Source organism: Thermobia domestica, chromosome 9 (genome assembly GCF_964235325.1).
Source record: "Thermobia domestica chromosome 9, izTheDome1.hap1.1, whole genome shotgun sequence".
NCBI lineage: Eukaryota > Metazoa > Arthropoda > Insecta > Zygentoma > Lepismatidae > Thermobia > Thermobia domestica.
The window spans coordinates 86528786-86541571 of NC_137462.1; the positions used below are offsets into that span (position 1 = coordinate 86528786).

The following is a 12786-nucleotide window of genomic DNA, read 5'->3' on the forward strand; positions in this document are numbered from 1 at the left end:
AAACCTACATTTTTGAAAACAATGATAGCATATACTTATGCAGTAATAAGCTATAATCTTTAAAAATGGTGGGATGAAAATGTGGGGAAAAGGGAAACCCGGGAAAACGTAGCGTCACAAACGCATTGTATGGTACAAAGTTAGCTTCTTGAGAAGCATCTAACGTATATTTATGAAGTAGTAAGTAATCTTTGAAAAAATGGTGGGATAGGAATGTGGGAAAAATGGAAGAACCCCGGGAAAACATACGGGACAAAGTTGTTGTGTACTATAAACATCACATCTTAATTGATTGTTAAGAAGGAACCGAACGTATATTTATGCAGCAATAAGCTAGAATAATTCAAAAATGGTGGGATGGGAATGTGCGAAGAAAGGAAAGAATCAGGGAAAACGTAGGGGGACAAACTCATTGTGTACTGTAAACATTATTTGTTAAGAAGTAACCTAACTTATATTTATGCAGTAATGAGTTATAATTTTTAAAAAAGTAGTAGAATGAGATAGAGGAAATAGGAAAAATGAAAATGAAATCTGAATTTTACGACCCACGGTTATGCCGCTTAGGCTAAAGGACACGGCGACGATGAATAATGAATGAAATGGTTGCATTAAGAAAGTGTGAGGAAACGGGAGAACCTCGAGGAAACCCACGCACACGGTGTTTGTTCACCAGAAAGTTCACTTGGTGGGGAACGAAATCGAACCCGGGACCCCAAGCACCAACCACTCAGCCACCACGGCTCCGAGAGGATATGGGATAACCCCGGGAAAACGTAGGGGCAAAAACATATGGTACACACGTAGTTATTGAGAACCAGTCTAACGCGTACTTATGCAGTAATAAGTTATAATCTAAAAATATTCTCAAAAAACGGGCAGAAATGAGGAAACTCCGGTAAACACATAAGAACAAGTCCATTGTATGGTATATAACCTAACGTGTAGAGAATTGTGTTATATTTATTTTACCTTTTATCAAAAAAAGTCTGTGTTTAAAAAGTAACGATTGAGGATTTCAATGATTCTTGTATAGTTTTAAGAGAGGATAATTAATTATTTATACAGAATTTCTTGTGGTGATGTTTTATAAGATAAATTGTATATTCAGGAACTAAGAGTTGAATTATTCTTATAAGTAGTTTGTTGTTCAACATCACGGATGTACGACACATGGACCTACATTTTGAACTCGTTAGTAGCTAAGCACATAATTCAAAGAACCTCGTGGGAAGGAGGAAAGCGTGGAGAATAATGTTATTTTGAGTTTAATATTTACCAAGGTACATGTCCGGGGGAACTGAACCATATAATTTGTATTGTTTAGGTTTGAAGCGGTCATTTCACACCAGAGGTGTGAACTTTACCGCCAGAAGGCCTGATTTGCGGTTTGAATTTGACTTTTTTTTAACGTTGAAGCCGTGAACTGGTTGCAGTACCGCACTCGGGTCCGATTTTGAAATTGGATCTTTTACGACAAAGACGCCCGCGATGGATAGGCGCTTTTTTCGTGCTCGAACTCGGGTTTTCCACGCTAGAGGTGCAAACGATACGTGCTATCGCCCAGGCTTAAATTTGGGTTTTAACGTTAAACGCACCCCACGCCATGGACCGCATTGTGAAATTTTACGGGATAGGTGATTCTGACGGGGTTTGAACTTAGATCTTTTACTGCAGAAGACACCTAGATTAACCACTTTGTGTGTCTTAAGGATTGCTTTCAATTTTTGCTGATTCGCTTGTGGAAACTCCGATTATTTGTTTTAACAGAAAACTTTGTGTCAATTACCAGGCCTGTAGCCAGCTCGAAATTATAGGGCCCCGGTGGAAGTTATGGGGGCCCGATCAAAAATATTAGTTCATCCCATATTATAGTTCATTTCCAAACCTACGTGTTAAATTTTAGAGGGGACCAGTAAAAATTTAGGGGACGGACCCCTACACCCCCTGGATGCGGGCCTGTCTCTTACCTATAACTTTAAATCGAATTTCATAAAGAGAAACTATGTTTGAGAGGAAAGCAATAAAAATTTTGTTGGGAGAGGCCCAATATTAAATTACTCGAACACTTTGTGTCTTTTGCCATTTCTTTTTATGTAAAGTCGAATAGAATATTTGATATAGCAGTACCATTGGTGGTGGGTAATACTAGCTAAATGATTTTTTGATCGGTACTTTTCTATGTAATTGGAGGATAGAGTAGCCCCAACGTTGCAAATCCAATGATTATTAAATTCTGCATTTTTTTAAAAATACTCATTTACTTAGAATAATTTTTAAAATGCTCATTGGCTATGATAAATTTATGTAATATAAGTTAATTTCATATAGTATAGATGCTCACCCACCTCAACATCGAAATTACACGCACAAATATCCGACCTGAACAAAAGCGTACAGTAAACTGATTATTAAATAAAAAATTTGACACCAGGTCTCGCTACTAGCGACGGTGTTGGCATATATGATAGGACGTGTCGGCATACATGATATGAGGTGATAAAATAGCTATTCATCCGGTTTTGAATAGCTATTCATCCGGACCGTTATAGGTAAGAGATCAAAAAGGACTTCCTTTTGTCTTCTAAGTAGTTGTTTCTTAAATATATAGAAGATTTAAAGGAGATAAGATTTTATTGAGATCTATTATTATTATATTACAGTGAGCTAATCCTTGCCGAAGCATTAGTGGGAACAGCACTAGTGAAAAAAATCCAGTTTTAAGTAGTCTACCGTTTCGTTGAGCGGCCAAAGTACCGACGTGGACACGTCATCTTTTCTAGAGATTTACCAGAGATTAATATGTGTATATTTTATATTTTTTATAGGTACTGAATTTTTTTAAAAAAGAAACCATACGTTTTACAATTGGCTTGTTTCTAACCAGTATTACTGAACAGAGAGAAACCTTTTTAAAGTTTAGTCATTACAAGGATGTCATAAATAGAGGATCCTCCATATGTATCTTTATCCTATTAAATCGATGAAGCCATAAAAAAACCGAGCATAGACACGTCTGATTGGCAACTCTCCTTTCCGCCATCGACTGATTAGCTACTTTCGTTTCCGCCATGATTCTTGGCTCAAAACATTGCGATCCTATTGGGCGGAATGGGCAGATTATGGATAGTGAAACTGTGATGTATGGCTTCAAGATTTTATTGTAAGGGAAGATCCTCTATTTTGTAAGATCGTTGAGTCATTGTTCATAAACTAATTTGATTGCTGTCTTTCTCTTTTACATATTATTCTTTTAACCACAGCTTGAAAATATCTGATTGACCCTTCTTTTTACATATTGAAATGCTGCTTTAAAATAAGTGATTATTCTTTTTTAAACATTATTATTAAAGTGAACCTTGAAAATAATTGATTAGTCTCTCTTTTCCTACATTATTATTATTATTATTATTATTATTATTATTATTATTATTATTAAAGTGATATATTAAAAGTGAACTCTATAACTCAAAATAGTTGTTTCTGTTTTGTCTGTTTTAGAGGGATTTCTGCTGCCAATCCCAACAGCTCAACCTAGTGGATGAACTTTACCTTTAGAAGCTGGTGCGCGGCCTGAACTATTACCCAAAGGTTTTCAGCGTGTGGAAAGGCATAATGGAAATGCAACTCGTGGACAACGGGACTGGACAGAGGTGACGCGCTGCTTCGAACCCTTCGTGTTTTCGAAGGTAATGACATTAATTCTGCAGCACTGTGTATCCAGTGCTGATATTTTAGATCTGTTTGTCCTCGGATTTCTCCGTACGGAACAAAGTTATGATCAGGCTCAACAAAAACTTATGCATTTATTATCTTGTGGGGAAGGTCAGGTAGACAGAATAAAATATACGAAGATATATTTTTAAATTGTGGGATGGGGTTTGTTTCGGCACAATGCTTAATCCCATCTGGAAACCCGATAGTCATGATCCATCAAGAAAATCATAACTTGAGTAATAATATAAATGAATTAACTACTGAAGATTTATCATTTTTAGATGAATTAGATGGGATTGGTAATGTAAATTCCGTTGAAGAAGAAATAGGGAGATTGGTTGAGAATGGGGACGAGGCTGTGGTTATACCCACGCAAGAGATCCAGGGACAAAATCCTGTATCCAACCCCCTCATCAACAATGTGTACAGGATAATTATGGCTATGGGAACCAATTGTCTCCTCAGCCTGGCCTTCTAACGCCCTTGTTCTAACATTGATTGGATATGGGAGCAATAATAATAATAGTACAAGTGCTACTATTAGTAGTATTAGTAATAACAATACAGCTGGTAATAATAGTAATAATAATGACAGGCAAAATCAGAAAAATAGTAACTGAAATTGTTAGAGAAAGCAGAAAAAGGTTTTTCTAAGTTTCACCTTATGGGCCATGAAATTGCCGTCAGACCTGTGGGTAATGAGAGAAACATTGATAAACTATAATGAAAATTTAATTTTGCGTTCGAACTTGTGATCTCCAGCGGGCGCTCCACGGATATCTGGCTATACATAGATAGCAGTAACAGCACTATTAACAAGGGTGTATATATTCCATGGAGGAGAAAAGGCGATTTCTCTGCTACAATGGTCCTTACCTTCATTAAAAGCGTATTATATTCAAATGAGAAGCTTGTTTTGGAGCATGAAGTACTGTTTCCGTTCCACATTGCCGACAGCATATATGGAAAGGGAAAGAAATACAATGAGTGCCGTTGAGAAATATTCAAAATACCAGGATTTTTGTAAAAGCCTTTAATACGAATACAAAATAAGAATATTTATTGTCTTCCCCTTGCAATTTTTATTGGATAACAAAACATACATCATCTTTTAAGAACAAGAGACCAAGATACATGGTTTCTTAAATCAGAAGTTCTCTGCAAGAATGCAGGAGTTAACGTTGAAAGTAAGGGAGGCTGTAACTTTACACATGTTGATGCTTTTCAATCTTATTTGAAAGTGGAATATCGAATTTTAATTTATCAGGAGCATGAAAAAGGAACCGGGAATATATAGTTCGTTTCCCAGGAAAGCATGCAGAAAATAAAATCTTTATTTACTATCAGAGAGGTGACATTGTTGGCCATTTTGAACCTAATCGCAATATTAGTACATTCCTTAAGCCACGGAAGTATTGTTGTTATTGGTTGGAAGGTTATGACGAGAGAGACCATCAACACAAGTGTGAAACTCAATGTTCTTTTTTCGAACATAATTGCGAACGTGATTACACTATTAACAAAATTAAAGTGATGCGTGCAATAGAGAGTTAGCTGAGAGTGTATATTTTGAGAATCATGTGAAGCATAATAAAGGGGGTAGATCTGTATATGATAGTGCATTAATTGCGGTGTCATCTTTGATAACAGGGGTCAAAAATCTGATCAAGTGTGTGGTGAAGATTTCTGTTCAACGTGTAGCATGCATGTAGATATAAACCACACATATTTTGTTCTGAGACAAATGCCTCAGCATACTAATAGGTTTAGGTACATAGCCTATGACGTAGAGACGATGTTGAAGGCACCAAATACGCGCGGTGAAAGGGAACACGAAGTTGTGCTCGTGTGCTGCCAACACATCTGTTACGCCTGTATAATTAAAGGTATCGATATGCCTTGTAAAACGTGCAGTGTTAATGTTGGAAATCGTTCGTTGTCTTTTAAGACGTTGACGGCTTTTATTAACTACGTGTTAGTGGTCCGTCCTGTCTTTAGCATGATAGTAGCTATCACCCATAACTCTAATCGCTACAACGGTCTCTTTTACCTTAGAAATCTAATAGAAGAGCAGTATATTATTCGTACTGTACTTATCCAGGGTCAGACAATTTTTAATAGTAACATCGGCAACCGTATTTTTCAGAGATGATATTCCTTTCCTTGGTGTGAAATTATCCAAATTACCCAAAACGTTAGGCCTTAGTAAAAATTTAAAGAAGGTGTAACATACCTTGTTTGCTACAGACAAGTTATAATAGGCTCAATGTAAATTTTGATTTATATCCTTCATATTGTTTACATTTTTATTGTATTCCGACAGTTCAATTCAAAGTTTTTCTATGGCTACTACTCTTTAGCAACCATTGCGTTTGCGTTCCTGTTGATTTTAATTGTCATCAAGAGATAAACATAATATGTTGTAGCGCCCCAGAGGGCCCTAATCCCTGGCAGGCTACGGCTAAGTTTGACGCTCAGTGCCGGAGCACCGAGTTAATAGATGTATAAAAGGGGTCGCCACCTGTGAACGGCTTGGAACACAGGAAAGAAGTAAGCAAAACACCAAAGACAGAGTAAACCTGCCTCTAAACGATCTAATGAAAAAAAGAAAAAATATATAACACAACTATACAACGGTAAACGAATCCAACCTGTGCGAGACTGCCCTCTGTACACTCTACGAGTGCACAGGGAACAGCCCTTTCCTTGTGCCGTGATTTCTTTACCTGAGAATAAAACAAGGAAAACTTAATCATTAAGAATACACCTGTAAGGTTTGGTTTTTCAAATGTAAAATTATGATTAAATGGGTGGTAATGTTTATTTGACTGAGTAAATATTCACATGTGAGGTTAATCAATAATTATAATACACGCGTAAATGGAATGACTAGGTTTTCTGACATTGAAATTGAAACCAAACAATATAAAGTTTCTATAACTCTTAAACCTGCACAGTCACGGGACTAATTGTACTTATACTGAATAAAATAAAGATAAAAAGAAAAATGAAGAATAATGAAGACGCAAAAAAAGAACATATTACATGGATAATAAATACACCTAGGATACACACTACAAGCAAAATATTATGTTAATAAGTTCACCATGGATTTAGTACTTATTTAGTACAAAATAGCTCGAGCAATTTAACTTTAATAACCACGACTAGTCGGGTGGACATAGAATTGCGTGAGGCGTAAGTATAAACAAACATCATACACCACTAAATTGTTACTAACAGGCTAATAAACCCTTTTCAAGAGAAACATCATGTTATATTGTGATTGTTTATAGCAGACGTTGCCAAGACGAACAATCGATCCTGACGGAGTAGGATTATTTAAGGTGGACAAGTTAGATAGACATAGCTGTAAAACATTGTAACAAGTCACGCCGATTGACATTGTATCATACCACAACGTGTAGACATTGGGACATAACTAATAAAAAAATAAACCATGTAGTCAATTTGCAGTGGAACACTACTGCGGCTAAGATATCTTCTGGCAGAGATTAAGAAGAAAGAACTAGAACGAGAACAGTATGACTCCTACAAAGAGTTAAATCAGTTGTAACACAACCATGACAACCAAAGAGGACAACACTTTTGACCAACCTGTGCTACATGGCCAAGCAAACTTTAAACGGTGGAGACGTGCTCGTGGCGTAACCATAATGATCTTGAAGGATAGTTATAAGCTATGCGCTTCATCTCATTCATAAACTGCTTCTGAAGTAACTAAGACTTCTGATAAATACAACTGATTACCTGCAAACCAACGTTTTAGTAGTGCACTGGCAAATCCACAAGAGGGTGCGATATGTACACATTACGTCGATAAATCACTAAAAGTGAAGACAAAATTCTGTGCCAAGCAGAATTATTAGCCGGCTGCGAAGGCGGGCTCTTATCACATGGGGTACTTACCCTTATGGCAGGCATTGGATAAATATGACATACTATCATTTCCTCAAATACACTTTCTACACAAGCGAGAAACATTTCCGAAAGAACACTGATTACACGAGACACACGAATTACTGCATCACACACACACGTAACATTGATGCGTGGATAAATTAATCAATCACTATCGCTGGGTTGATCCTCTGGATTATTCAGCACTGGAGTCGGATTGTAGGAAGACATCCTCATTTCAACTGACCTTTCCCCGGGCAGAGAGGAGATGGTGGGGCATCCACTTCCTGGATGACAATGGGCAGTCCCGATGATACGGTGATGGTACACCGATTTAAGATTATACACCTGAATGAACTATATGAATAGTACGAACGTTGGGATATCACCACAACCTTAAGACTGGTTGCTTTACCAAGATACTGAGGAAGCGCTTGAGCAAAACACGCACAAGTAAACTTCATGACTTGGAACTCCACACCTCCAAAAATACAAGATTCTACTCCATTTACAGGACTTTTTGTTGTAGGTTCACCTTCACACATAGCTAACGAAAATAATTGCTTGGATTGACTATAAGATTACGCAAACTTGGATTGCTGTGCAATAAATTCAAGATTATCATAAGGATGCAATAATCACTTAACCATACGGACTGATCACTCGGCTTGTTGTGTTGGCTGCTTACTGGAATGCACTTGCAGAAGGCTAGTTTGTCCTTGATGGGTTGACGATACGATCTTGTAACTTCCATGGTAGGTAACTGAACCCATGCAAAGTGATAATGCAGATGGAAAAGATAATCAAACATTGCGTTGCTTTATTGCCGACGTGGATGGGTTGGGAGGCCCCGCTACCAAGAGCTTAGCTGTGCATAATGAGATTTAGTTTAAGCCACAAACTAAATATGTGCGATAATACGGGCATAGTGACAAAGCTACTCCCTAAAACTGCACACTATATACGTAGATTTGCTTCTACGAAACCATTGAAGATAACTTGAGAAATTCGCGCACACAATGTCGACTCACGTGGTAGGCTAAGGCAGGAACTTGTTTTCCAACTCCATCCAAATATTGCTGCTATTCAAACTAGTTGCACAAACTGGCTGTGAGGAATCGCTCCCTATATTGCAAAGTGAACTAAAACCACTTTGGATACTCGGATGACCACTAATAAACAAGATTTATCGAAAATATGTCAGCAGGCGAAATTACTGTCACCCATTACGTTTTCATTTTTCTGGTTGAGTACCCAGAATCCTTTGCGCGCACCCGCGAACATGATGTTTCAACAGGGTTGCCAAATACAAATGGTTACAAGAAGTATATTGTAAGTTATACTAGTAATACAATTGTAGACAAGTTATAAAGGGGCGTTACAACCTCGCCCAGGTTGAAGAAAAAAAACTTTGATGAAATAGTTTTTTTATAAGTACGTATTCACCAAAAGTTCCTGGCGTTTTTCCAGGGAACAGTTAAACAATTTGACATTATCCAAATTATGAGTACCAATCCATTCGTTAGTTAAGTTTACCAAACTTACTGCGTTATTTTCCACACCTATGACTAAAAATGGACCTAAATATTTCAAGAAAAATTTGCTAATAGTTTTATCTACCATAGAGCTATGTTTCTGATTCTTTACAAAAACAAGATCACCAATTTTGATTTCAATACCTTTGGTTTTGACCTTAGAATTATTTTTCCTAAGACTTTTCCTTGTATTCAACAATACTGACTGATGTCTAAACTTATGGTCTACTTCGCCAAACTCTGAAGGCCAATCTAATTCTTTCTTGAAGTTATCTAGAGCTGAAAAATTAAGAAAAAGCTCTGAGGGAGCATATCCAGTAGTAAGAGACACAGAGTTATTTAACAATGACTGGACCTCTGACAATTTTTGACTCCATTGAGTATGATCCTTATTAATAAATACTCTTAGCAAACGAGAAACTTCTGAATGGTACCTTTCTACAGGGTTAGATTTAGGATTGTACGGACTCAATAACAAATGCTGGATGCCATTCCTGCGACAAAAACGACGCCACAAACAATCAACAAACTGTGCTCCCCTATCAGTAATGAGTTCCTGGGGAACCGGATATTGGTAAAAATACCTTCTAGTAAAGATGGAAATAATTTCTTTGGCATTAGCATTCCTTACTGGATACAACACAAGAAATTTACTATAAACATTTAGGACAGATAATATGTACGAATAAGAGTTACTTTTTGGTAAACGCCCTATAAGATCTACACTTAATTTACAATGCGGGCGATCAGCCTCTACATGACAAATTTGATGTACTTTGGCCTGTGAACATGGTTTAGTTGTTGCACAAATTTCACAATCGTTTATAAATTTAGCAATGTCACGCTTCATATTCGGCCAATAGAAAAGCTTTTTACAATGTAAGTAACATTTCCTGGAACCAAAATGTGCTTCCTTGTGAATTTCGTCAATTACTACCTGCACTAGACTTTTAGGAATAATTAATTTCCAAACATTAGATTGCTTAACATACACTAAATTCAAATGCTTACAATAATTTGAGTTACCTTCTTCCAATTTAGTTAAACATTTACCAACAAAAGCATCTTTTTGTTCTTTAGACATTAGCTGTAAAAAAGAAGATTGTGTTAAATTTCGAAATACAACATTCACCATATACATAGTATTACCAGACTCATCCTCATCAGGAGGATTACGTGAAATGACGTCAGCAATATAGTTCTCACCAGAGGATAGGTGTTCAAATTGCAAATTATAATCCTGAAGTTTTAATAATAATCTAGTGGTTCTGGCATCTAGATTGCGTATAGTTTTTAAGTGCGTTATAGCCTTGTTGTCGGTATGGACAACAGTTTCTCTACCAAGAATATAGTCTGTGAACCTCTCACAGAGAAATACTACAGCTAACAACTCTGTTTGTAAAATAGACAATGACATTTCAGTAGGTTTGATACGTCTACTAGCATAAGAAATAACTCTAAATTCGTCACCTTCGTATTGACCAATATATCCGCTAATGGCTATGACAGAGGAATCTGAAAAGATGTGAAAGGTTTTACTCATGTCAGGCAACGCTAAGGCGGGAGGAGAGATTAACTCTCGCTTTAGTAACTCAAAAGCTTCTAGTTGTTTTGCACCAAATTGAAATTTCGCTTCTTTACGCAGAAGATGCACCAGATCTTCGCTTAACTCGGCGTAATTGTTAATGAATTTACAACGCCAACTGGCTATACCTAGGAATTGATATAACTGCTTACGAGTTCTTGGCACTGGAAAATTTCTGATAGTTTCATTTAACTTAGAGTTAACTTTAACTTCTCGACCAGATATAACGTGTCCTAGAAATAACAGTTCTGGAAACAAAAATCTACATTTACGAAAGTTTAGAGAAAAGTTCAACTTGTTTAAAGTATATAAAATAAATTCTAGATGCTCGAAATGCTGAACTACAGAGGGTGAAAAACAAAGGTCATCTAAATAGCAGGAGACAAAATGTTTTGTGGACAGGTCGAAAATGCTGTTCATGACGAACTGGAACAAACTCGTGGCGGATTTTAATCCCATCACTAAATAACGAAAGCAATATTGCCTTCCTTCAAATAAGAAAGCTGTCTTCTCGTAGGATTCCTCTTCCAAGGGTAGACAATAATATCCATCCTTACAGTCGAATGAAGAAAACACAACAGAACCTTTGAGGCGAGCCAAGATATCTTGTATGGGCTCCACGCGCACATTAGCAGTTATTACCTTTCTATTTAGGTGTCTCAAATCCAGCGTGGGCCTGATGGACTGCTTATCTGCCTTGTAGACACAATGCACAGGGTTTAAATACAGTGACAAACGTTCTTCGATCACTCCCCATTCCAGCCATTTCTGCAGAAGTTTCCTGAATGGTTCTCGCATAGAGTAGGCTATTGGGTACGGTTTACACACCACTGGCTCGTTATCCGTGAGCTCGATCTTTAGAGGCTTTATTTTTACTGGTCTAGGTTGCTCGGAGAATAGCTCCCTGTGATGAATTAGCAAATCTACCAATCTGGATTCAACATCCTCGGCTAAATCAGTTCTAGACAAAATGGTATTTCGAATTTCGCTCACTGGCACCAAACAATCGTCTTCTTGGTTCACTTCCTGTATTAAGGGTTCTGGTTCCACTGAACCTATCCATAAAGAGTTCAGATTCAGCTTCGCTGGCTTACCATCGAGATCTTTGAATGTAAGAATGCGGTTAGAAAAGTCTACCACACAGCTGCATTTATTCAGGAAAGGAGTTCCTAGGAGGACGTCTGATTTCATACCTTCCACAATGAAGAAAGAAACCTCAAGAACATGACCAGAGAATTCTAGATACAAAGTCTTTTGACCTTTAACTCGGTGTTTATTATCACCTACGAAAGCTTGCAAAGTTACATGCTTAGCTGGAACTAGCTTGGCGGTAGGCAACACTTCTACGATTCTTTTCCAATTGTCGTAACTCAAATTGTTAGCTTCGCACCCACTATCGATTATGCAAGATAAAGATAAACCGGCTATCTGGCCTGACAAATACGGTGACTTTACAAAAGTACTATTTTCACTAACACTGTTATGTGAATTTTCATTCAAAATAAAGAAAACTTGAAGAGGAGACTGAGTAAACCAAGTACCATTAGTTCGGTTAGATAACATAGCTGCTGGCCGCTGACTACAATCTTGGCGGGCTCCAGGCGACCAATCAGGAGTCTGCCCTGTTAATTTAAAGCTGAATTACATTGAGCATAAGGCTCAGGAACAGTTTGCGAATTTACACCCACACTTTCATGGTTGTTCCTAAAGTTAGGACAATGACTACAATTACAACAAGATAAAATAGGTTCAGCCTGTTCACAAGAATTTCCTGATTGATTGTTGGTATTTCTGGTAAAACCATTATTAATGTTACGATTTCTAACGTTAACTCGTCTGACGTTGCGATTATTCTGTTTAGCTTGAAAACCATTGTTACCTTGTCTATTACTAAAATTATTGCTACTATTGTTATTATTACGATTACCAAAACCAAACCTTTTTCTGTTATTGCGCCTAAAATGAACATTATTATCATTGTTACTATTATTACCAGGAGGATTATTACCTAAGCAATCTTTTACATTG

At 37.1% G+C, this 12786-nt stretch overlaps 1 protein-coding gene across 1 annotated transcript; it reads right to left on the bottom strand.

Annotated features, from left to right (window-relative positions):
- Nucleotides 1–10946: 10946 nt before the first annotated feature.
- LOC145660922 (uncharacterized) lies at nt 10947–12321 on the bottom strand. The gene is made up of 2 exons (XM_081726358.1): nt 11401–12321; nt 10947–10991 (listed from the first exon to the last, which is right to left on the bottom strand). Exons 1-2 carry the CDS (start codon nt 12319–12321, stop codon nt 10947–10949), a joined length of 966 nt encoding a protein of 321 aa, XP_081582484.1.
- Nucleotides 12322–12786: the final 465 nt, after the last annotated feature.

What these genes read in the sequence shown, in the direction of transcription:
- LOC145660922 (XM_081726358.1), bottom strand. Translation starts at nt 12,321, where the DNA reads ATGTTATCTAACCGAACTAATGGTACTTGGTTTACTCAGTCTCCTCTT. An exon ending in TGAGACACCTAAATAGAAAG is followed by an intron (nt 10,992 to 11,400) that starts GTAATAACTGCT and finishes TGTTATTTCTAG; the next exon opens with GACACGTTATATCTGGTCGA.